The following is a 27532-nucleotide window of genomic DNA, read 5'->3' as shown; positions in this document are numbered from 1 at the left end:
CAAGGAACTTTTCCCTGTGGTAAGAAGTCAAATTCACCTTCAACAAACCAGATTTTGCCATGGCTGAGAGATATTCCAAAAAACAGAAAACTCCAAAAGTAGAGTTCCAAAACTGTTCTGAGCAGTGGCAATGTTGTTTAAAAAAAAAGTCACAGCAGCTCTCTGCTCCTTGAAATCATTTTCTTTCTTGGTTCCTGGGACACAGCTCAGTTTTCTGCTTCTCTGTCTCTGGCAGACACCCCGAAATTAGTGTCTTCTTTCTCTTTACCTTGCACCTTTTGCTCCCCTCCTCTTTAAACTTCTTAAAAGTTTATGTATCCAACACTATGTCTCTGGTGTGTGTCTATTTAAATCTTTAGTCATGAACATTTCCAAATTTATAGAAAGTAAAAAGAATATGACAAAGACCATGTACTCACCCACCCTTAAACAACCATTAATATTTTGCCAAACTTATTTTGCCTCTACTCTCTGCCTTTATTTTTCCTGAAATATTTTCAAAGTAAAGTGCATGCGTCACTCCTGTCTGAGGCCTGTCTGTCCTCCATAGGTGTTAGAGTCTGCAACCCTAGGCCTGCAGTCTTCTCATATGTGAACATATGAGAAGGACATCATATCATTTCACAGTAGAATACTTCGCTACGTATCTAGAAAAATAAAAAAGGACATTCTCTCACATAAATATGATGTCACTAATACAGCTAACAAAATTAACAATAACTTTTTATTAACATCTAATACATAGAATACACATTCAAATTTCCTTGTTGGTCTTCTTTACTTCAGCCATAAGGAATGACTCGATATTTGCCACACACTATTCTTCATCCACCTTCAGCCTGTACGTATGAGCCAGCTACTCTTATCCTCCAAGGTTCAACTTAATCTCTGAGGTGCTTTCACTCACCAATCTTTGGCACAGTTAGACATTTCCTCTCAAATACTCCCAACACACTTTGTACATTGGACATTATTTACAGCATTTGTTGGTATTCTGTATTTAGTCTTGAACCTATATTTCTATTCAATTGTGAATTTATCAATGTCAGTTTTTTCATCTTTAAAATAAGGAGAATAATATCAAGTCCATGTGTTTGAATTTTTTTAAAAAAGAGATGTAAAGAATAGAAAGCATGAGTCATATCATCTGGCAAATAATCGGAGTTTTACAAATTTAGTTTCCTTCTTTTCCCCTAATAAGATCAAGTGTACATGAGCCAGACTAGACGCAAATGTCTAGCAAGCAGAAGGCAAGCTGGGACCTGTTCCTCAGTACAGGAAGATAGACTAAGTAACGGTAGATGTGGGAAAGGAGAAATAAAATGGCTGCAAGGTTGAGTACTGCTCTGGGATGTTACCAGCTGCAACATTTGTTTTAGTAACACACTATCACTCTATTCCAGTCACAGGTCAGTAGATAAAAGAAGAAAAAGGAAAGATGTCATTTGGAATCTGTAGATGGAAACTCTTGATCTCAAATCTCCCATTCATCTCTGAGCTCTTTATTACACTAGGTAGGTCTAGCCAAGAGGAGGCCGAAAGGCAGTCAGGGTGACTTACTGTCAACTAATGGGTGAGGAAGAGGTTGAGAAAGTCAACAAAAATTTGTGGGACACTTTGGGTTCTATGGGCTCCAAAATCACTGCAGATGGTGACTGCAGCCATGAAATTAAAAGACACTTACTCCTTGGAAGGAAAGTTATGACCAACCTAAATAGCATATTAAAAAGCAGAGGCATTACTTTGCCAACAAAGGTCCGTCTGGTCAAGGCTATGGTTTTTCCAGTGGTCATGTATGGATGTGAGAGTTGGACTGTGAAGAAAGCTGAGCACCGAAAAATTGATGCTTTTGAACTGTGGTGTTGAAGAAGACTCTTGAGAGTCCCTTGGACTGCAAGGAGATCCAACCAGTCCATCCTAAAGGAGATCAGTCCTGGGTGTTCATTGGAAGGACTGGTGCTGAAGCTGAAACTCCAATACTTTGGCTACCTCATGTGAAGAGTTGACTCATTGGAAAAGACCCTGATGCTGGGAGGGATTGGGGGCAGGAGGAGAAGGGGACGACAGAGGATGAGATGGCTGGATGGCATCACTGACTCCATGGGCATGGGTTTGGGTAGACTCCGGGAGTCGGTAATGGACAGGAAGGCCTGGCGTGCTGCGATTCATGGGGTCGCAAAGAGTCAGACATGACTGAGCGACTGAACTGAACTTGGGTTCTATAAACATGCATTTTTTTTCTTTTAAGATTCATATCTTTCTAGGGCTGAAGAAGTAGGGGCTGGCCTGTTGAACATGTAGCGTTGCTATGGAAACAGCAACAGAGCTGTAGGCAAGAGTTCTGGCTTCTGGGTCTGCATCTGGTCATGACCATGGGCACATTAATTTCCAGTGGGTTTCAGAAGAAGGAGATTGGAAGAAACTGGTTCCAAGAGCCAAAGAGACAAAAATTCAAAGAGAATAGAAAGGTTAAGTGACTGGCTCAATATCACCATGCTTCTAAGAAAATACAGAGAGCAGACTTGGAAGAAATATGAAAAGTGATGTAGTTTGAAAACTGTTAAAAGAATCATATGATTTTCAAGAGCACTGATCTAGTGCTGGGAGTGTGGCATTTTAAAATGCACTTAAAGTTAACTTGGACTATATGAAAATAATTTTCTTCTTCTGTTCTATTCCACAAAGATCTGGAAAACATTCCCAGTCCTGTGTCAACCTTAAATGAGAAAAGAATATTTAAAGAGCCACTGATTTGTAATGGAAAACTTGGATAAATCAACTATTTATACTCAGAGATTTTTATATTTCTTTTTGTCCTTTCTTCAGAACACACAGCTAAGAAAAGCCATGATGTAAGTCTGCTCTATTAGACCCCATTGGCAGGCTGTTTATTCTGTATCTACAGCATAGCAGCTTCTCTGACTCGAGCACTTTGTGGACAAGCAACCAAAGAACATATCCAAGTTTATAAAAAGCACAGTGTTGAGAAATCTAGCATGAGATGGAGAGAAAGGGATGTCAGAACGCCTGAGCTTTCAGTTTTGGCTCAAGGTTTATTAACCAAAGTTATTTAAGCTTTCTGAACCTCAAACTCTCTATCTTAAAAAACAGGGTGAATACCTATTTACTGATATAAAGAGCAATGTACACATGAAAGGTATTACAAGCACTCATCTGATAAGCAAAACTGGAATAAGTCTTCATTAAATGCCTACTATCAAATTATCTGATCTATACTGAGATCCAATATCAGAAGACTGAGGTCTTCCCTAAGTATATACTCTTACCATTTCATTACTTTAGTTGTGTTTATTATCTGGGAAATCACGCCCAACTCTATGCATTTCTTTCAGAAACACCTAACCTAATGAAGTGTAATTCAAATGGGGTGTAATCAAAATGTGTGGTGAGATGGTGTGTTGGATGACGGAGACTAAACCACACAACGTGAGGTGTGGTGAGTGTTACATCTGGAAAAAAGAACAGAGTACTTCCCACTGAAGGGCCACCATGTGGCAAGAGAGGCAGCCTTGCTTGACTTAGCTCCTGAGGCAGGAGAAGGATAAATGAATAAAGATCCTGGGAGCTGTATTTCAGCTCACAAGGAAGCACTTTCAGACACTTGTGTGTGTTAGTCGCTCAGTTGTGTCTGACTCTTCGCGACCCCATGGATTGTAGCCCACCAGGCTCCTCTGTCCATGGGACTCTCCAGCAAGAATACTAGAGTGGGTTGCCGTTTCCTTCTCCAGGGGATCTTCCCAACCCAGGGGTCAAACCCAGATCTCCCACATTGCAGGCAGATTCTTTACCATTTGAGCCACCAGGGAAGCCCTCAGACACTTAAGGCTGTGTAACAATGGCATAGATGGGCACAGGACAATGTGTAACAATGGCGTAGATGGGCACAGAAAATACCTAGTGCCTGATACTACGTTGACTTTGTCAACAAAGGTCCGTCTGGTCAAGGCTATGGTTTTTCCAGTAGTCATGTATGGACGTATAAAGAAAGCTGAGCGCCGAAGAATTGATGCTTTTGAACTGTGGTGTTGGAGAAGACTCTTGAGAGTCCCTTGGACTGCAAGGAGATCCAACCAGTCCATCCTAAAGGAGATCAGTCCTGGGTGTTCATTGGAAGGACTGATGCTGAAGCTGAAACTCCAGTACTTTGGCCACCTGATGCGAAGAGCTGACTCATTTGAAAAGACCCTGATGCTGGGAAAGATTGAGGGCAGGAGGAGAAGGGAACGACAGAGGATGAGATGGTTGGAAGTCATCACCGACTCGACGGACATGCGTTTGGGTGGACTCCGGGAGTTGGTGATGGACAGGGAGGCCTGGCGTGCTGCGGTTCATGGGGTTGCAAAGAGTCGGACACGACTGAGCGACTGAACTGATTGAACTGACTCATACTATGGGAGATGGATGAGATGACTACACTGCCTTCTGAACCTCACACTTGATGTTAAAGTAACCCTGAATTTCTTTTAGGAATCAGAATTCTTAAGAATATGGACCTGAATCACAGATCCCCAAGTTCTATTCCCTTCTCTGAAGCCCTGTTCATGCCTTCCCTACAAGTAAAAACACCTTTAAGGGAATGTGTCAATGACTTTTACTGAAAATGGAAGAAAAAGATAAAGGGGGGCCATTGCTAAATTAGGTTATCTGGTTTTCAATATGTGTTTTTTAGCCATCAGATAGCTCTGCTTAGCTGGCTGAATTTAGTGTCTTCAAATGTGGGTGACTAGGGCAATAAAAGGAAACAAACTTTTATTTTTTCATTTTAAGAGAAACCCAATAAAATACTCAACAGGATTTTTTTCCCAAATGTGGCCATGCAAGCACAACCTGGCTGATCTGCAACTGAGCACTATTAACATCTATTTATAGCCAGTATTTTCATAGATGAATCACATTTACCATGGGACAGTTAATATTAAGGGCTCAACCAGCTCTGCTGAGAACCCCATAATCTTACTACTTCTCTTTCCATTCTCCTTTCAGGGAACTAAGTTATAGCTTTATGGATCCACACAGAGAGAGGGGGAAATCCAAGTGGAAATGTAAAGCCAGCCGACAGTCTGCTCCCTAAATGTTAAACACATTCAAATTTAAGGCACTGAATCACTTTCAAGGTTGTCCCTTGGCGAAGAGCGTCCTCCAGTTGGCACAGACTGACTGTGCGTTATGCAGCCATCTTGCCATCAAAACAGTTCATCCCCCAAACTTCCTACAAATGAGTTTAAATGGCACTGCATTATGTCACAGACATAAAAACAGGACTAAGGACTGTTCAAGGTGCCGTCAAATAAAAAGGGGTGTGGCGGATGTTGAACTCATTTTACGCATGTGAACCTGTAATCAGGGAGGTGAGGGTGAGGTGGAACCAAGGGTCAGGGTATGTATGATAAAGGTTCTGAGAATTCAGTGACTTTAACTGCAATTTTCTAGTCAGTCTTGGGGACCGAGTGTCCCGTCTCCACCCACATGTGTGCAAACACACACACTAAACTTTGTGGAGGTACCCGCACTACCCTGATTGTTGTTGTTCAGTTACTAAGTTGTGTTTGACTCTTTGTGACTCCATGGACTGTTAGCATACCAGGCTTCCCTGTCCTTCTTTATCTCCTGGAGTTAGATTAAACTCATGTCCACTGAGTTGGTGAGGTGATGCCATCCAACCATCTCATCTTCTGCTGCCCCCTTCTCCTTTTGCCTTCAACCTTTCCCAGCATCAGGGTCTGTTCCAATGAGGTGGCTCTTCCTATCAGGTGGCCCAAGTACTAGAGCTTCAGCTTCAGCATCAGTCCTTCCAATGAATATTCAGCGTTAATTTCCTTTAGGATTGACTGGTTTGATTTCCTTGCAGTCCAAGGGACTCTCAAGAGTCTTCTCCAGCACCCCAATTTGAAAGCAACAGTTCTTTGGTGCTCAGTGGAATTCTTCTTTATGGTCCAACTTTCACATTGTATATGGGTACTGGAAAAACCAGTGTTTTAACTACACAGAATTTTGTTGGCAAAATGATGTCTCTGCTTTTTAATATGCTGCCTAGGTTTGTCATAGTTTTCTTTCCAAGGAGCAGTGTGTTCTGTTGGTAAAACTCTGCTAGCCTTTACCTTACTTATGTTGTATTCCAAGGCCAAACTTGCCTGTTATTCCGGGTGTCTCTTAAGTTCCTACTTTTGCATTTTAATCCCCTTTGATGAAAAGGACATCTTTTTTTAGTGTTGGTTCTAGAAGGTCTTGTAGGTCTTCATAGAACTGGTCAACTTCAGCTTCTTCAACATCAAAGGTTGGGGCATAGACATGGATTACTGTGATGTTGAATTGGCTTGCCTTGGAAATGAATCATCATCATTCTGCTGATTTTGAGATTGCACCCAAGTACTGCATTTCAAACTCTTTGTTCACTATGAGTGCTATTCCATTTCTTTTAAGGGATTCTTGCCCACAGTAGTAGATATAATGGTCATCTGAATTAAATTTGCCCATTCCTGTCCATTTCAGTTCACTGATTCCCTAAGACATCCATGTTCACTCTTGCTATCTCTGCTTGACCACGTCCAGTAGGTAAACTGATTCCTGGACTTACCATTACAGGTTCCTATGCAATATTGTTCTTTAGAGCATCGGACTTTACCTTCACCACAACTAAGTGTTGTTTCCACTTTGGCCCAGCTGCTTCATTCTTTCAGGAGCTATTAGTAATTGTCCTCCGCTCTTCCCCTGTAGGACATTGGACACTTTCTGATCTGGGGCGCTCATCTTTCAGGGTCATATCTTTTTGCCTTTTCATACTGTTCATGGGATTCTCCAGGAAAGAATACTGCAGTGGGCTGCCATTTCCTCCCTCAGCAGACCACATTTTGTCAGAACTCTTCACTATAACCCATCTGTCTTAGATGGCCATGCACAGCACTACGTCCTTTTGCCGCTACAAGGCTGTGATTCATGAAGGGGACTACCCTCATCTTGATATTAATTTTTGTCTTTGAGAGTCTCCACCCTTAGTTTAGCTTCACCATGCCCTTTCCTACAGTCTTTACTAAGGGTCAAACTCTTTAAGATTAAATGATGACTTACACAAAGCATTTAAGATAGCACCCGGCATGTGGTAAGAGGTCTATACACATTAGCTGCTTCTATCAGATTCTCAGTACCATTTTTCTGAATTTCTAGCCCAGGGTTCACAGATGACTCATCTTTACTATGAGGCAGTCCCTATTGATACTTATAGCCAATCAACTCTATTGAGGACTGCATGATTCAGTCATTCCAATGAATCCCTGCTGAGGTCCAACTCTGTTGAACACTGTAGAGACAGACATGAACAACAGGGACCCTAAGCTCACAGAGTATGAACAATAAACTCATGACCAGGTAGCATTATCTCCATTTTACGTCTGAAGGCTCACAGAGGTACAGTACGTTGTTCAAGGCCACAGAGTTAACATGCTGGAGTAGTGATTCACATCCAGATCCATGTGATCCCATAATCTCAGTCTTTCTTGCCATGCCCCCTCTGCCCACACCCAAGATGCCAGCCAAGTGTCTGAGAAAAGTCACTTTGTGGCTTAGTTTCTGCACATAAATGATGCATGAAAACAAAACATCTCTACTGAATAGACCGATTGCTGAAAGGGCCAGAAGTTGTGAATTCATTAATATTCAGATTTTTGTGTAATTCTGGGTAGCCAGAATTAACTGTACAAAAAACTGTACAAAAAACCATACAACTGTACAAAAAACTGTACAAACACATCAACAAAACAGACATTAGTCCAGATACAAAAATAAGCTTGCACAAATTAGCAAATATGATAACTGATACAGTAAGTACTTCATAAATGTTTACTGAATAACAGTGTTGAAGCAGGGTATTTTCCTTTACTAAGTATACCTTCTTATGAGACCCTAAGTAGATACAGCATGGTGATTTGCTGAATTCTAAAGCCAGACGCCCATGCTGGGACCTGGCTTCACTACTTTCTAGCAGTATGACCTTTAGCAAGTTACTTAGCAGCTATGCCTCAGTTTCCTCTATTGCAAAACAGAGAAAAAGTTTTTGAGAAGACTAAAGGAGTTAACCAAAAGAAAGCATTTAGTATTTATTTGCTAAGTACTGGATTACTGTAAGTTATCATTGTTATTTTCTTCTTTAAATTGGAGTAGTTTTGATTGGTTACCCGATATCATAGTAAATGATCAAGACCACAACCAATTTCTTTCACTGAGGCATTTTGAAGTTCTTTTATACAGCCAAATAACCTCTTTTCACCATTCAAACATGGAAATACACAGGTATGCAGAGACTAAATTATGTCTAAGTAGCATCCAATTATGTCGAATAAGCAGTTTTTGTTATACAAAGAAAGAATGATTAAGAAAATTCAACATTTATAATAAGGAGTTGAGTAGGGGCTTGTACGCTGGGGGGAGGTGGTAGTTAACATGGGCCTCAAATGACATTTGGCTATTTCCTGTAACTAAATTAAGTAAATAATTGCAAAAAATTCTATTTGTCCTTCTTCTGCATGAACACATCCTTACCAAAATATATCACAATTTCAACCAGCTTACGCCAAAGAAAAACTGACCGAGGTCACTGCGTAGGAAAACAAAGCAGAATCTGCTTCTCAGGGCCAAGTGCACTGTATTTGTATCCATAGATACAAGACAACAGAGAAGCACAAAATTCTAAAGCGGGAAGTCCCAGGACCTCAGAGATCATCTAGTCTCAGGCACAGATTCTGTAGTACGGGGGGCCCATTAGGGAGTGAGGACCAGGGTAGAGGTCAAAGGAAATAAACCTTATTTCATCCTGAATGACCTCATGGGGCCAACCCAGCCTAATATCCTTATTTTACGAGCTACGACCCAGAGCCTAGCTAATTAAAAGCAGAATTGAGATCAGAAGTCCTGTTTCCTGATTCCCAGTCTATCACTCTCTTACATTTCTGAAGGCTGCCATTCTATGGCTCCGAGAGTCACAGATAATCAACACATTAGGCTGTGTTAAACCTGACAGCTAGGCAGGTTTCCTCTTTGCAAAACCATTAGGCATGATGTCACTAGCGACAGTTATGCAGAGTAAGGCATCATAATTTGTTATAGACAAAAGCAATTTTCCATTCCATTTTTTCCCTTTGCAACCTGAAAATCCCAAACCACTGCTGCTATTACAAAGTTTTTCTTTTCCTCAGTACGCACCCCTGGGCCAAGCCCAGATGCATAAAAAATTTGCCAAGAGAAACAATGAAGTCAGTGATAATACAAAGCATGAGAGAATCATGAAATCCACATCTTTGTTGTCTTCCTCTCAATACTTAATTACTTCTCATTACTGGTCGTTTTGTGGTTGTTGGCAGAAGCATAAGGAAACTCCACCACTGTAAACACGCGGAGACACACACTCCTCAGTCAACCCGAAGTCTGCACATGAAGGGTCTGCTCACAAACCCAACTGAGCACCAGCAAGAATGCTGAAGCTGTTTTCCCTAGTCCCCAAAGAAGATATATGGTTTCAGAAAAGCTCTAAACAATTTAAAAAGGATAAACGTAACATAAAAACGTTTCAGCTCATTCCTTTTTTTAAAAAAAAAATCACTTATAAATATCATCATTGGCAGATGATCTGTGCACTCCTGGAGGATTTCACTCAACTCACTTTAACAATGAGGTGAGGAGGAATATAGCCAATATTTTATAATAACTATAAATGGAATACAACCTTTAAAAATGATGAACCACTATATTTTACACCTGTAACATATAATATTGTATATCAACTATAACTCAATTAAAAAAAAAGAATGAGAGGTGAGGGAAGACAGTGTGTATATGGAGATCTGTTCAGTTTTCTGTAGCAGCCTGTGCTTCATGCTAAGCTGCTACAGTCGAGTCCAACTCTGCGGCTCTGCGGACTGTAGCCCACCAGGCTCCTCTGTCCATGGGATTCTCCAGGCAAGAATACTAGGGTGGGTTGCCATGTCCTCCTCCAGGGGACCTTCCCAACCCAGGGGTGGAACTTGCGTCTGGTACGTGAAACCTGCACAGGCAGGTGGGTTCTTTTACCACGAGTGCCTCCTGGGAAGCCCTGTGGTAGTTCAGAGTTGCCTTAAACTCAACGAGCACTGCTTATGAGCAATGCTTAGCAAGCTACCCTGCTAAACAGAAACTTACATTATCTTGGAATTCTGGAAGGCATACCTTGGATAAGATTAATGGTGACAGAGGAATCCTTACTAAATAGTAACAGAATACAAGTTGATTCTTATCAGTAGGCCATTGTTCCACATTTGACTACCTGGGTAAGACGAAAGCACAGAAATGCACCATAGAAGTCACAAAAATAACCCTAAGCTTCAAACTAAAAGAAGTAAAGAACCAAACACATCTGACCTCTTTTAAACTAGGCTTCTATTTGATTTTCACAGCAATATGAATCTGTCAGTGTGACGGACGAAGCGTTTTTCAAAGATGGCTGCAGTTAATTCTTCCCAGCCCCCTGCAATGTGACTCTGCAGCTCCTTCCATCAGGAAATGGAATCTGTTTCCCCACTTCCTGAATTTGGGGTGGCCTTGTAATGCTCTTTTACCAAAAAACCTGAAGACTTGGAGTAGGGGAGAATAAGCAATGCAGGGGAGAGTCGGTGACAACTACTGCCACAGATCACTGTTCATCATACTCTTGGGATGCTGCCCTGAGTCCGCTGTATGGGGAAGCCTGGTCTAGCCCACCAGAGGCTGAAAGCCCACGTGGAGCAGAAATGAGATGATCTGGCTGAGATCAAGTTTGTCTAGCTGAGAGTCAGATATGTAGTGAGCCCATCTTAGCCCATTCACACCCAGTTGAGCCACAAGACGACTGAAAATGCAGTGACCTACAGAGTTTTAAGCCACAGTTATTTAGCAATGTTACCTAAATTGTGGATAGCCCACAAAGTAGAAGGAACAAATCAGTCATTTTCTTGAATAGCCAGTAGGTATGAAACACCAGGTCAGAAATCCCATGGGACACATGAGTGGAGACTATTAATATTAGATAGAAGAAACTGAAGGCCTGTCTTTCATGTGAGAACATTTATATAAACAAAGTGGTACATAATATTTAAGTGTTTTAAACATATCTACTCTACATTAACAACCTTCCATTATGCCTATAGGCCAGAGTAATGATCTCCCTGAGGTGATCAAGATAATCCAATGGGGTGGGAGAAAAAAAACTGGATTTCTTATTTTTTGTTAATATTTTTCCTTTTTATTTTTGAATATAAGGAACACAGCATTTATTAATATGCTAGTATAGGAACATTATTTATTAGTACACAAATATACACATAATGGGGCTTTCTACAGTCAAAAATTCTATATATCTTAACCTTCCATCCCTACATAAAAATATACTCCCTTTATGCTTGTGCATTTCTCAAATAAATAAATCCTTTCCTGGACTTATTATATGTAGTGGAGTGAAAGTGAAAGTCACTCAGTCATGTCCAACTCTTTGCAACCTCATGGACTATACACTCCATGGACTTCTTCAGGCCAGAATACTGGAGTGCGTAGCCGTTCCCTTCTCCAGAGGATCTTCCCAATCCAGGGATCAAACCCAGGTCTCCTGTACTGCAGGCTGATTCTTTCCCAGCTGAGCTACCAGGGAAGGCCAAGTAGTGGACAGTCAGGGACAACTACTGCCACAAATCACTGATCACCTCTACTGTAATTATTGATGAGTCATCTCTTCAGCAAGGCTACAAGCATTCTTCACACATGATGTCTGTACCCATCTCAGACAGGGCGTTTATAAGCACCTGTCCTTGGCAGTATATCCAGCCTTATATCCAGTACAGTATGATAGCATGCGACACGATTTTTTAAGAGCACAGCTAGTCAAGCTGGGTCGTCTGGATTCAAATCCCAGTTCTTCCACTTACTTCCAGCCTTCATTGGTGCTTCCATTTCTTCATTGTAAATAGAGATAATAATATCCCCACACTTCATAGGGTTGTTGTGGAGAACTGAATGAGTTAATAAATGTAAAATGCTTAGAAGAATGCCTGGCATGTAGTAACTACTCATTAGGTATTAGCTATCATCAACATTACCACCACCATCACTGTTGATCTCTAGCAGCTAACAGAGGAAATAAATGTGTGATGGAGGAAAGTCAGAATGAACACGAATTATAGAGAAAACATACTACATGACTTGTTAAAACTTTGAAAGTGAATGTTTTAAATTTCCCCAGATGGACACTGTAACGTTAAGGCAGGGTGTCCCACTAGTATCACTTGACAGTTGGTTTGTTACTGACAAAATACATAATAAACAGGTAAGCCACTAACACCTTCAAGTTCTGCTTTTACAGCCTGATTATGATGATGAGGCTACTGAACAATTCTCAGTTGAAAATTAATTCTGGGACTCTTTCCTTAAGCGCTGTCTTTTAACTGTGATCTCTACTCTGGTGAAAACCATTAGTCACAGGTTTACTGCATATCCATATGCAGCGTTTAGATTTCTGTGGATTTCCTATAGGATGCAGACCCACAAATTCATGTCTTTGAAATACACTATTGACAATCTATGCTAAAAGAAAGGCACAGTGGCAAGACTCATTATATATCCTAGGAGAAAGGGGGCCATAGAGATCACCTCCTCACCCCCTCACCTCACAAATCACACAAACCACACACTGCACTCAGGGAGGGTCACGTCTTAACTAAGTCCCACAACTGATTTGTGATAGAATTTTTTTCACCTGACTTCTGTCTAGTTCAGTGCACTTTTCATGACCCCAGATTTACAAACTATTTCCATAAACTTTACACTTGAAAGTGTACCACCTGTATTAAGAAAATTAAGACAGTCACACCATAAATAACCAATTTAGTGCAGGAAACACAGTGGGCCTTCAATAAATGCTTGTTGAAGGATGGGTGGAGAGATGAATAGAGGCTTAGCTGGTTAGTTATGAAGTCCTTAAGGTTCCTAAACTCTTCTGTACTCTGATTTCTCAAGTGGTGCCAGCAAGGTGGAACTCACTTCTTCAATAGAGTACCCAGGAAAGACACAAAACCATTCTTTCAAACTTCTTTTCTTTCTCCCTGAATTCATGGTTCACAATTCATTAGATAAAATAGATAATCAAATAAACTTGCTTTAGTTCTTAAATTTTTTTCTAACTATAAAGGTAATACAGAATCACTATAAAATTGGAGGGAATAAAAGAAAAGTTAATAATGTTAATAATAAAAGATAATGTTTATTTGGTGATAATATTGTATTAGGCATGTGGCAAACATATGACATGTATTGACTAATTTAATCCTCACAGCAACTTTAGGTTATGAATATACTACTATTATCTCCTCATTTTACAGATGAGAAAGGCAGAGAGGTACCAAGTAATTTGCCAAAGTTTTATAGCCAGTAAGTAATGGAGGAGAGGTATGAACTCAGGCAGAGTGGTTCCAGAGTTCATGGTCTTAACCATTCTATTATACTGCCACTGCTCAAACTTTGGTTTCCAATGCAAATTATAAAGAAAAGAACTGATTTATTATTAGAGAAATGCAAATCAGAACTACAGTGAGGTATCATCTCACACCAGTCAAAATGGCCATCATAAAAAAAATCTACAAACAGTAAAGACTAAAGAGGCTGTGGAGAAAGGGAACCCTCTTGCACTGTTGGTGGGAATATAAACTGATACAGCCACTAAGAGGAACAGTATGGAGATTCCTTAGAAAACTAGGAATAAAACTTCCATATGACCCAATAATCCCACTACAGGGCATATGCCCTGAGGAAACCATAACTTAAAAAGACACAGGTACCCCAATGTTCATTGCAGCACTGTTTACAACAGATAAGACATGGAAGCAACCTAGATGTCGATTGACAGATGAATGGATAAAGAAGTTGTGGTACATATATACAATGGAATATCACTCAGCTATAAAAAGGAACGCATCTGAGTCAGTTCTAATAAGGTAGATGAACCTAGAGCCTATTATACAGAGTGAAGTTAAGTCAGAAAGAGAAAAACAAGTATCATATATTAATGCACATATATGGAATCTAGAAGGGTACTGATGAGCCTATTTGCAGGGCAGCAATGGAGATGCAAAAATAGAGACAGACTTGTGGACACAGAGGGGAAAGGAGACGGTGGGAAGAACTGAATGGGTAGCACCGAAGCATATAGTTTACCACGTGTCAGATGGCGAGCCAGTGGGAATCTGCTGTATGATGCAGGGAGTTCAAACCCAGTTCTCTGTGACAACCTACAGGCGTGGGGTGGGGTGGGAGCACAGTTCAAGAGAGAGGGGACACGCGTGTGCCTACGGCTGACTCATGCTCATGTATGGCGGAAGCCAACACAGTACTGTAAAACAAAAAGCTGATTTAAAAACCGATCAACTGGACTAAATTAAATTGAAAATTTCTTTACCACAAAAGACATAAAGTGAAAATGTTTAAGCTACTATCAGAAGAAATAACAGCAAAACATTTAATCAACAAAACAGTAACTTATAGAATATGTAATGAGTTCCTATAAATTCAGAAGAAAAACACAACTAATATTTACAAAAGGAAAATGGGCAAAGACTATGAACAACCAATTTATGAAGAAACTCAAATGGCATCTAAACACATAAAAGGATGCTGCTCTTATTAATTCAGGATGCAAATCAGATACCATTTCATTTACCAGATTGGTATAAATTCCATAATAGCATGTGTTGTTGAAGATATGGAGCAAGGAGAACACTTATACTCTGTTATAAATTGGTACTCCACTCAGGAGAGCAGTAATCCCTAGTAATGTGGAGAATACAATATGGCAGAGTCCAAAAATCCCACTCTTAACGTCATAAAGAATACCTGAAGAACTGCATGTACACAGGAAGAAAATGTAAAAATATGTTCACAGCTGCATTTTTTTCTAACACTAAAAGCATGTAAATTATTTAAATATCCATCAACAGTAAAATGGATAAGTAAATGGTGGATTATTCATACAGTGTAATACCATATAACAGTCAAATATGTAAAATAAGTAAAATGGAACAAGTAAGAATCTCAAAAATATAGTACAAAAAAACTTTCAGAATGCTACACTCAATATGCTATGTTTACATTAGGTTTGAAAATCTGCAAAGTAATACTATAAATGGCTCAGCAATATATGCACATGCATTAAAAATATAAAGTATAAAACATGCATGGGAAGAATAAACACCAAATTCAAGACGGTTACTTATGGGGTAGGATATGCAGAAAGTGAGTTAAGGAAGACGTACATAGGGGATTCTATTCTATCTATAATATTTTGCTTAAAAAACTATTTTCTAATGTATTGGATTGTTCAGGTTAATCTGTAAGATATTACCCAAATATGTAATAAATAGAGATTTTACAGATCTGTGTGGTAGCATGTAGTGATTCACTGTATTTTCACACCTCTCTGTATGCTTGAACTTCTCCAGATTTTTTCTTTCCTTTTGGCCATTCCTAGTTCCCCATCCAGGGATAGAGCTGTGCCCCCTTGCAGTGGACGCCAGAGCCCCAGTCACTGGACCACCAGGGAGTTCCCGCCAGAATTTTTTTTAATGTCATTTTGGCTGTAGGGGTCTATGATGCAGTGCACCGGCTCTTCACTGCTGTCCGTGGGGTTTCTCTGGCTGTGGTGAGCGGGGCTCCTCTCCAGTTGCGGTAGTGTGGGCTTCCCATTGCAGTAGCTCATCTGATTGTGAGAGCGAGCTCTAGGTGAGCGGGCTTTAGCAGCTGCAGTGCGCGGGTTCAGTAGTTGTGGCACGCGGGTTAAGCTGCCCTGCAACATGTGGAATCTCAGCTCCTAGGCCAGGGATGGAACCCATGTCCCCTGCATTGGCAGGCAGATTCTTAGCCACGGGGCCACCAGGGAAGTTCCACCCCTTCTGATTTTTAAAGAAATATTATTACAAATGAAAAGCAAGGCACCAATGATGATGATAGTTTTTTGACTTGTAGGAATGAGTAAAACTAACAATCTCTTTGAACATCACTGAAGTAGACTGTAAGTTCAATTGATATTTTCCTTTTTCATTAGAAACCTCAAAGGTGGAACAAATTATTGTGCTATTGTAAATTAATTTCAATACCTATATACTAAGATGTACAGCTAAAATTGTCCCTCAAGTATTACTTTATTTTATATAGTTTTCATAAAAATCAACTACCATAGGCACTAGGGTTCTTATTTTGGAGATAAGGGTTCTAAATATAAAACCTTGACTTATCCAAGGACAGTTCTGGAATTTTAGCAGAATGTCAGGGATGCAGCCAGGAACCAAGCCTTCATTCCTTTAATATTAGACTTTACCATCATAACAAAATAACCCCAAGTATTTTGTAGCAGTAATTCTTATAATTCTATCTTAAAGCACCAAAGGCTAAGAAATTTAAAAACATTTTTTAAGTTACACAAGGGTTTCCTTGTGGAACCACAATGTGAATCTGCAGAAAGTTAGAATAATTAGCAAATTTACCATTTTATAATTATGTTAAGTATGTCTTAAGTAGGCACTTAAGCCAAGGTTGGAGGTATGACCCAGGTCCCTCAGGTGGAATGCTTGGTGGACGAAGTTCAAATACAGTCTGTTTACCCATGGACATAAGTGGCCTTAATCAAAGCAGAACACATTTTTTAAAATGTTGATTTTAAAAACAGAAGTGTAAATAAGACTGTGATTTATGAATCTGCTAATACCCTTCTCTGCTGTAGACTTCAGAAAGATTGAGTCTTTGGCTTCGGTAAATATAACATGAGTGCAGACTTGTCAAAGCAGTAATAGGTTCTCTTATTAAAATTCCACTTCCACTAAGCGTTGCAAATTGTCTTTCTTCTTTCCAGCCCTTAAAGAATGCGTTCCAAAAGCAGTGACAAGGAGGGCTCCGCCCCAGAGCAATTCCCAAGACCTGGAAAAGATCACAGTCTCCAAGGGCCTGAGGACAAGCAGCAGAGACAGCAAGACAAAGACCCCACCAGTGAGTCGGGTGCAATCCTTCCATGTCCTAAGTCACACAGTGGCAATGGCCACCAAGGAGAAGACCTCTCAAGAGATGACCTCTTATTTCTTCTCAGCATTCTGGAGGGAGAACTGCAGGTCAGCTGGCTTAGAATTATCACCCTCATGCTTCCAGGGGAAGGCTGCTTATGAATTTGGCGTCTAGGCGGCCACAGACGTAGCTATCTGTGCTTCATACTTGTATGCACATGAAAGCAAAGTGTAAGGACACATACCCAGAATTCCCTTCTGGCAACACGAAGAGTAATTAATCACATCTAAAAGGGCTGTCATGATGACATGCGATTGGCATGCACATGTGAAAGGTCACATCCTGCACTCACGCTGCTTCAGCACACAGGCACGGAAGGGTAACAGTAATAGCTGATGACTTCTGGGTCAGTTTTAAATGACAGTAGGTGCTTCTATACCTCACATGAACTGGCTCCTAGATTTGCCCCAGCATTAACCTACACAAAATAAACAGCTGCTATACATACAGGACAATCTTATTTCGTATTTCTGAATATGAAAATACCAGTCCACTGAGGAATATCATGTTATCTACTTGTCAAACACAACGAAAAATGTAGAATTCTCTCCATGTTGTCTAGTTGCCACAATAAAAAGCATTATTCATGTGTAACTAGATTGTAAGAAGGATAAAGGGACATGGTTTCGCTACCTTTTGTAAAAGGTGCTATAACGGAATACGATGTTTATATTTGAAAGAGAAGAAAAAAGAAAAAACACTCAACACAAGAAATCACTTGCAGAGACTGCTCGTAGATAAAGTGGGCTTTCTGAAATGCCTTTTGTTCCTACAGGCTCGAGATGAAGTCATAGGCGTTTTAAAGGCTGAAAAAATGGACTTGGCTTTGCTGGAAGCTCAGTATGGGTTTGTCACTCCAAAAAAGGTGCTAGAAGCTCTCCAGCGAGATGCTTTTCAAGCAAAATCTGCCCCTTGGCAGGAGGACATCTACGAGAAACCAATGAATGAGGTATGTATTGTAATCAGGAGTGTGCACCTAGGGAGATGAAGTAAGCGCCCCAGCTAGTAAAGCACTGGGCCTGGCAGGTGAGCAGGACATGTAACTCCTTTCTCGGTTATTTATAGTTGTATGTTTAAAACCTACCCAAGGTAGATAAACACTACATGCTCTACAGGAAAGAAAAGGAGAATAAATCATGGACGGGAAGCAGGATGTTCCCACTGGGTTTGTTTCTTGACATCAGACTAAAACCTAATAAATGCAAGAGAATTCCTCCCTCTTTCTCTCTCCCCCTCTCTTCTTCTTGTACAAACACAGACACAGACACACACACATGCAAAGAAACACAGACACTTGGACCCAGACACACACACACACACACACACACACACACACACACACGGGTCTGTACTTCTTTTAGAGATCAGAAGGCAATAATAAAAAACAGATAAAGTTCAACCATGGAGGTTAATTTATTTGAAAACACTGGAGTATTATGTCATAGAAATTCTGAGCATGAATGGAAATGATCTGAAGAACTGTCCAAGAAACAGAGTCTTAGGAAGTATACATTGTAGATGAGTCCATATCCTCCTTTTCTTTCAATAGTTTAATGACAGTGAAGACTTTGCCCTCCACCAAGTATGCCCAGCAAGGACAATGGCAAAGATGAACAGTTTCAGCATGGCCATCGCTGCACAGATACAGCACTGCTTGCTCTTTTACTTGCTGACATTTCTGAAACTCCTTTGCATCCTTAGTTTATTCTTCCATTTTCCTCTGAGACCTTGATGGAAAATTTCATAATTCTTCATTTTTATAAAAAGGAAACAACTAGGAGCATAAGCTAAGGCTAAAGAGAGTGAAAGCAAGTTTTGGACAAATTTCCCCCATGGTCTGGCAACCTACCTCAGGAATGACCGCTAATGTCCCTGCTATTCTTGTCTTGGGTGTCTCATGAGAGAAGCCTACTGTCTTGCCAAATTGTTAAGGAGTTTGGTCATATGGATCTGCTTCTCGGAGGGGTGAAGATGAGACCACCCAAAGTGTGTTGATTGAGCTTTAATCCAAATTTTAAACAAGAGGAGCCAAACTCGCATTCAAGTCAATAGTGTTAAAACTGTATCCAAGCTCCCAACACAGTGACTGTGAAACAGCATTAAGCACAAATTTCACAAATGCAAATTAATGATCACTGAACATATCCTCATAGAACTCCACAAATGGCATAGCCCCTCAACACTTCAGTGTAAAATGAAACAGAATAATTTCAAACTTATCTTGAAATCAGTAGGAAAAAGTTTTAGTTACAAAAACTACTGCACACTGCAAAACTGGAAATACCCTCTCTGCAAATGCTTGCAATCCTAACTTTGCAAAGTGTCCCTGAAAGTTAATCATAATTTGGCCCTGCTTTATAAGTCCAACCTTCCCTGATTACTCTTCCAAGAAATACCCTCCCCCTGACATACACCACACACACACACACATCTTATATTCCCACATCTATGATTTGTCCGTTTTCTTCTCTTGCCTACTACGTCCCTCCTATAGATTTCTCTCCTCAGCTACAAGACTCTTTCAGTTCCTTGAAGACCATATACACCCAGCTGCCTGCCCTCTTCCTCCATCTAGGAAGTGATGGATGACGGAGATATTTAGACAATAAACAATAAAGGAAAAGTATGACAATGAGTCCCTAGATAGGGCTGAAGAAAAGAAAGGAGGACAAGTGTTCCCACTACAACCAGGGAGCACTGTAATTATTACATCAGGATAAGGATGTGCATACTAAAAATTTATTATTTAGTTTTCGTCCATCCTTCTCCTCCCCCCCCACCCCCCCCACCCCCCGCCATAATGTTCTTTTAAAAAAATGTAAAAAATCTCAACTATGTCTAGGGCAAACTAGAGGAGATTTATCTATTCATAATGCAAAATATCTCAGAAAAACAAACTGTTCTCAGCTACGTCACATGTTAGGAACACTGACTTAAGGTGGAGGTCTGCAAGATAGGCCCACAAAGGGTATGGATAGGGAGATAGTGAGGGAAGAATACCGAGTCCAGGACTGTTTCAACCTCCTATTTCTTTCCAACATGCTTACCTTATTAGCATTACCTTAAGGTAATTCTTAAAGTACTTATTTTAAGCAACTGTATAATTTTGCTTTTAAATTTTATTTTATAATTTTCACTGTACAAAAATAGTTGTGGTTTCTGTCTTCAGAGTGCTTAATGTCTAAAAGAGTGACAGACAACAAAAGATCATACAAAAAGTATATTTTATACACACACACACACACACAATGTTAATTTTTGTAGTGAAAATCACAAGGCAGTATGAGAAAGTATAACAGGGGATCGAGTTTAGTTAGGAGAATCAGGAAAGCCAAGCACCAGAGAATGAGCAGGGGTTAGTCAGGTACAGCATAAAGAAATTCCACTTCCAGCAACGCTGTGGATGACATATGAGGAAACCGTATCACTAAAAAATACATAAAAACACTAGATAAAATATCTAGCATATGCTCACGTGCATGGATGAGCTTTACATGGAGCTAGAGAAATCCTGAAGCCAGGAACTAAAAAGGGCAATTTCCAGAGACTAGCTTCTGGTTCCACATATTTTGAACCTTTCTCTTTAACAATCCACACACTTCCAGTACTAGGAGCCAAAAGACACACAGTGTTCATTTTGCAATATACTGGTCTTTCATTTCTGATGGTGGTTGGGTGAGCTGGCACACGCAGAATGCTCCAAGATTGACAGGAGAAAGGTAGATTGCAAGAGTGACCTGAAGCTCAATAGCTGACTGCACACGAATGACAGTGGACCATCACCACTCAGAGGACAATAAGACAAGGAAGGGCTTTCAGCAGAGTCTGGCAGTGGTGGTGCAGAGCCATGAGAATCATGCCCCCATTCCCAGCGCCTCAGATCCTGAGGCAATGGGAGAATTAGCAGTCTCTATTTTAGGATTCTACTATTATCCAAGAAGACCAGGTTTCAGTAAAGACAGAGAAGAAGATGGCACATTTTATGAATAGCATATTTGGTTACCTTTGATCTACTAAAACAGCTGAATAACTTCTCAGCTGTCTGAACTAGCTTTATCTCTACCACTACATTCAAGGTAATCAAAGAAAAAGACAATCTTCAAAGGGCCAACCAAAAAGAACAAAGAGAACCAAAGCCATAGCTCAGAAAGAAGATCAAATCCCAAATTAGGGTGATCTGTGACTCAGGAGTTATTAAAACAAAGGTCATTATTTTCTAAGCATATATTAAGTGACCAAAAGCAAAAAGATTGACAAATTCTCTGTTCTTCATTCTGCTTAACCACTGGGACAATCCAACCTATTGGAACACACTGGATTTTCTTCATCCTGGCAAGGAGTTGGATCGTGTTAGGGTTTGCGGGCAGGATATGACATCAAGGAGACTAAAATGATAAGCAGGAAGGTTGTCACTGCATGGTAAACATTAAAGAGCCAATGTTAATCTTTCTGCACCTGATACTCCCCTAAAGTGACTAAGTCTTCCTGTTTTCTTCCCCAGGCTTCATGCAGTCTGCAAGTGGGGCCAGATCAAAAAGGGGCAGTGGTTCTCTGATAGTCCCACAGTGCTTAAGGATGCACCACCTTACACTGCTCTTAATTGTTTCATGTGTATATCTTATCTGTCTGGTGAGAGTATAAGCACTGAGACTTTAAAATTCTCCCATGGCAACTATCATAGTACTAAGTACATACAGCATAATAGGCACTTAATAAATAGTTTTTACCTTGAGAAAACTGTGGCAATACAATTGCTCTTAGAAATCAAGCCCAATCACTAAATTTATAATAAAAAAAAAAACCCAGAAGTACAGAACACTTAAGTGGTTTCAGCAAGTACACACACACAACTGGTGTGAAATGAAATGAGTTCAGAAGAGCTCAGGTCTATCATCTGATGTGGCAGGAATGAAGAAGAGACTGAACTGAGAACCAGTGGCATATTTCTAAGAAGCATTTGGGGTATGGAGAAATGAAGGAACAGAATAAAACTTCAAGCATAAGCTAAAATAGCTCTAGGATCACTTACACTTCCTTCAGGAACTTTCCCTCTGCAAGGTCACTATTCAACACCTTTCCAATTTCTGCTGTTGACCAGCATGAGGTCCTTACCTGATGCACCAAACAGCATGCAGTAAATTTAGGCCTTCCTTCAAGAGTCATGGAAGGTGAGAGAAGGAAATCCCAGAGAATCCGACATTTCACTGATATGAAGGAACACACAATTCTACGCAGGAGTGAGCAGAGAAAGTTATAAAGGAAGAACGGGAAAAATTTGGGGTGGAAGGCGGAAAAGGTTTCCATGTTCCAACACTGAAAAAAAGCAGTACCGAAGCACCGCCGTGTACCTTAAGAACTCCTTGAAGCCTGGTGTGGCTAAAGACCAAGTGAGAAAGGGGAAAGCACGGAATAAGGGTGGGGCAGAAAGGTCAGGAGGCCAGATGGTGAGAGATGCTCAGCCCTGAATGGGAGAGCAGAGTTACACCACCAGTGGAAGATCATGCTATCACTGATGAGGAAGGCCTGCGGGGGGCAGTGGGTTGAAGGAAGGGACAGCCCTTACACAGTTATGTAATAAATAACAGGTAATGATTCTTTCCAATCTTCCTTCCTTGTCCCTACAAACAAACTAAGTAGGGAAAAACACAACGGAAGGTAATAATAGATGAACTAAAGCTTCTCTTTTTTTCTTTTTTGGGCTGAACAAAGTTTCATATTCATGTCCATTTAACTACAAGAAGCTATCTGAGGAAGCTTCTCTTATGAAGCTGCCCTGTCATTCATTTATGCTTTACTAAAATACCTACTGTGAGCGTCTCTGATGGCGTAGATGGTAAAGAATCTGCCTGCAATGCGGGAGACCTGGGTTCGATCCCTGGGTTGGGAAGATGTCCTGGAGGAGTGCATGGCAACCCACTCCAGTGTTCTTGCCTGGAGAATCCCCATGGACAGAGGAGCTTGGTGGGCTACAGTTCGTGAGGTTGTAAAAAGTCGCACACAATAAGCGACTAAACACATATACCTCAATAATAATTATTCATTTATTAACTTTAGGGCCAATCTTGTGATAAACTGAATGTTTCTCTAAGTCAAATGTCAAGATCTCCAAATGAAGGCTGATTCTATCACTATTTCACTTTCAAATTCTAAAAGCAGTTGATTTGAATTTCCCTTATAATGCAGTCTAATGTTTGGGCAACTGGAAGGAGTTTTCAGAGAGCTATTGTTTCTTGAGACCCAGGACAGTTAATACTACAACCTCCCTCTCAGAAGGTGGTCATTAGTTAAAAGTGACTCTGCCAGCAGGCAATATAACCAAGCAATTTCAGCTCCACAAAAGGTGTGGTCACATTTATTAAAAGTCATGAACACCTGTATGACATGAAGTAATTTTTTTCGTGTTAAATCATCATTATAAACTCATATTAGAAACTAGACAGCCAGCTTAAACGTTTAGAGGTCAGCTGATTCTGTCTGCTGGGATACCTATATTCCTTTCTTTTTCCAAAATGATTTGGCCATTTTTGTGCTTTGGATGCCCAGTCAAATACATGCTTTTTAAGGATGTACAATTTAAACTGGCTTCAAATTCAAGAGTCACAAATTTTAAATCTTTTATGATAAAAGCAAATGGCAAAATTAATCAGTATTATGGGTTATAGTTTTGTGTTTAGCTCATCTAGAAAGCCACATGCTTTCAAAAACCATGGTCTTATATGGATTTGAATTCATCACTGGCCAAAGCTCCTGCGCTACTTTTGCTTTAATCAGTCTACTTCCTTCTTTTCTCTTTTAAAAATGTTTAATTGGGGCTTTACAATACTGTGTTGGTTTCTGGCATACATCAACATGAGTCAGCCATAGGCACAGGAGTCCCCTCCCTCTTAGGCCTCCCTCCCACTTCCCACCCCATCCCCCCCGCTCGGTTGTCACAGAGCACCAGACTGGCGCTCTGTGCATCATACAGCAAACTTCCACCGACTATGTATTTCACAGACGGTGATTTATACGTTTCCACGCTATTCTTCCAATTCATCCCACCATTTCCTTCCCCGACTGCGTCCACAAGTCTGCTCTCAGTGTGTGTGTCTCCACTGCTGCCCTACAAATAGGCTCATCAGTACCCTCTTTCTAGAGTCCATATTTATGCATTAATATGCAATACTTGTTTTTCTCTTCACTCTGTATAACAGGTTCTAGGTTCATGCACCTCATTAGGACTGATTTAAATGTATTCTTTTTAAGGGCTGAGTAATATTCCACTGCATGTATGTACCACATCTTCTTTATCCAATCATCAGTCAGTGGACATCTAGATTGCCTCCATGTCCTAGCTGTTGCAAATTGTGCTGCAGTGAACAGTGGGGTACATGCATCTCTTTCAATTATGGTTTCCTCAGGATATATGCCCAGCAGTGGGACTGTTGGGTCGTTCGGTAGTTCTATTATGAGTATTTTAAGGACTCTCCACACTGTTCTCCGCAGTGGCTGCATCAATTCACACTCCCACCAACAGTGCAAGTGGGTTCCCTTTTCTCCACACCCTTTCCAACATTTATTGCTTGTAAATTTTTTGATGATGGGCATTCTGACCAGTGTGAGGTGATACCTCATTGGTGTTTTGTTTTGCATTTCCTCAATAATTAAGCGGTGCTGGGAAAACTGGACAGCTATGTGTAAAAGAAAAAAAACTAGAGTACTTCTTGACAGCATACAAACTCAAAATGTATTAAAGACTTAAATGTAGGGCCAGAAACTATAAAACTCCTAGAGAGAAACACAGGTGGTACACTCTGACGTATGTCATAGTAAGATCCTCTTTGACCCACCTCCTAGAGTGTGTGCTGGGTTTCCCAGGTGGTGCCAGTGATAAAGAACCTGTCTGCCAATGAAGAAGACAAAGACTAATGGAAATAAAAATAAACAAACGGGGCTGAATTAAACTTAAAAGCTTTTGTATAGCAAAGGAAACAATAAGCAAGATTAAAAGACAACCCTAAGAATGAGACAAAATAATTGCAAATGAAACAACTGACAGAGGATTAATCTCCAGAATATATAAGCAGCTCGTACAGTTCAGCATCAGGCTGTCTTTTCTCCACTGTATATTCTTGCCTCCTTTGTTAAAGAAGATGCTCACAGGTGTGTGGTCTATCTCTGGGCTTTCTATCTTGTTCCATTGCTCTACATTTCTGCTTTTGTGCCAGTACCATACTGTCTTAATGACTGTTGCCATTGTAGTACAGTCTGAAGCCAGGAAGGTCATTCCTCCAGCTCCGTTCTTCGTTCTCAAGACTGCTTTGGCTATTCAGGGTCTTTTGTGTTTCCACACAAACTTAAAATTTTTGTTCTAGTTCTGTGAAAAATACCATTGGTAGTTTGATAGGAATTGCATTGAATCTATGGAGAAGGCAATGGTACCCCACTCCAGTACTCTTGCCTGGAGAATCCCATGGATGGAGGAGCTGGTAGGCTGCAGTCCATGGGGTTGCTAAGAGTTGGACACGACTGAGTGACTTCACTTTCACTTTTCACTTTCATGCACTGGAGAAGGAAATGGCAACCCACTCCAGAGTTCTTGCCTGGAGAATCCCAGGGACGAGGGAGCCTTGTGGGCTGCCGTCTATGGGGTCGCACAGAGTCGGACACAACTGAAGTGACTTAGCAGCAGCAGCAGCATTGAATCTATACATTGCTTTGTATAGTATAATCATTTTCACGATAGTGACTCTTTATCTCTCCATCTGTTTGTGTCATCTTTGATTTCTTTCATTAGTGTCTAGTAGTTTAGGTCTTTTGTCTCTTTAGGTAGGTTTATTCCTAAGTATTTTGTTGTTGTTGTTGCAATGGTGAATGGGATAGTTTCCTTAACTTCTAATTTTTCACTGTTAGTGTATAGAAATGCAAGGGGTTTCTGTTGATTAATTTTATATCCTGAAACTTTACTATATTCATTGATTAGCTCTAGTAATTTTCCAGTGGAATATTTAGAGTTTTCTACATATAGTTATCAAGTCATCTGCAAACAGTGAGAGTTTTACTTCTTTTTTTCCAGTCTAGATTCTTTTTATTTCTTTTTCTTCTCTGATTGTTGTGACTTGGAGTTCCAAAACTATGCTGAATAATAGTGGTGAGAGAGGGTACCTTTGCATTCCTGATCTTAGAGAAAATGCTTTCAGTTTTTCAGCATTGAGAATAATGTCTGCTGTGAGTTTGTTGTATATGGCCTTTATTATGTTGAGGTAGGTTCCTCCTACACCTACTTCCTGGAAGGTTCAATATACACAAATCAATCAATGTGGTACACCATATCAACAAACTGAAAGATGAAAACCACATGATTATCTCAATAGATGCAGAGAAATCTTTCAACAAAATTCAACACCCATTTATGATAAAACCCTCTTTTCTTTCTTGATTCCTTGTTGCTTATTTTGTTTTCAATCTGTAACCATATACTAGGCACCTACTGTAGGCAAATCACTCTATTAGATGGTAAGAATTTAAGAAAAATAGAACGTAGGCCCTGCTTTCAGGGAGTTCACAGTCCAGTAGAGCAGACAAATGTAAGACAGAAAGGACTTGGTGTCTGTTTACATTGGGTCACATTCACACTCTATACCATGAGAGAATTGATTCTCAAGTATTTCAAAAGAGTGCGCCAACAGTTTCATACATAATGCTGTGAAAAACTGACTGTGGACCCAAGAAACATACATGGGCAGAGAACTTTAGGGAGGGCTGGGGAAGGATCCATCAGCTAAGGGAGTGGCAGAATCAAACACTGTCCTTCACTTTCCATCATTCCTCTAAAATGGTTTCTCTGGAGAGCAAAAAGCAGAAAGATATTCAGATATCTACAGAGGCACTGATTTTTATTTTTGGTTAAGAAAAACATGATGATGTGGGAACTAAGATCCCAGAAGCCATGTGGTGTGGCCAAAAAGAAAAAAAAATGACGGAAGGTTACACTTGTGTTGAAACATACCAAAAAGTATCGAAATTAAGAAGAGTAATGATAAAAGCTAAACAAGGAAATCAGAAAACCATTGTTGAATTTGTTAAAACTTGGACATTTCTAAAAGCAGGAGAGATGGCAGTTTTATGAATGCTTTCTATTTAAGATTATTAATGTATTTTCTTTTGTAGTTGGACAAAGTCATGGAAAAACATAAAGAATCACACAGACGAATCCTGGAACAGCTTTTAATGGTAGAAAAATCTCACAGGCAAACCATAGTAGAATTGGAGGAAGAAAAGAGAAAACACAAAGAATACATGGAGAAGAGTGATGAATTCATAAGCTTGCTAGAACAGGAATGTGAAAGGTAAGGCTTCTTTGGACGATAGTGAACTGTTCTGCAAACTCTTCCTAACCTCTCCCTGTGGGTTGGGCATTATACCAAGGGACACAGGGACA

The 27532-nt window shown here is 40.2% G+C and overlaps 2 protein-coding genes across 4 annotated transcripts in view; one reads left to right on the top strand and one right to left on the bottom strand.

Annotated features, from left to right (window-relative positions):
- Positions 1–27532, bottom strand: part of CMSS1 (cms1 ribosomal small subunit homolog) — a 372626-nt gene that overhangs the window by 235027 nt on the left and 110067 nt on the right. The window lies entirely within an intron of this gene.
- The window catches only part of FILIP1L (filamin A interacting protein 1 like), a 293470-nt gene that overhangs the window by 167501 nt on the left and 98437 nt on the right, over positions 1–27532 (top strand). For both annotated transcript variants that reach the window (XM_043448724.1, XM_043448722.1), the window contains 3 exons: positions 16907–17159; positions 17888–18061; positions 27262–27440. In XM_043448724.1, the coding sequence (XP_043304659.1) occupies positions 16917–17159; positions 17888–18061; positions 27262–27440 (596 nt within the window). In that variant the 5' untranslated portion in view covers positions 16907–16916. Of the gene's footprint in view, positions 1–16906; positions 17160–17887; positions 18062–27261; positions 27441–27532 lie in introns of those variants that run through there.

Source organism: Cervus canadensis, chromosome 27 (assembly GCF_019320065.1).
Source record: "Cervus canadensis isolate Bull #8, Minnesota chromosome 27, ASM1932006v1, whole genome shotgun sequence".
NCBI classification, from domain to species: Eukaryota; Metazoa; Chordata; class Mammalia; order Artiodactyla; family Cervidae; genus Cervus; species Cervus canadensis.
This window is presented reverse-complemented; position numbering and strand designations above follow the sequence as displayed.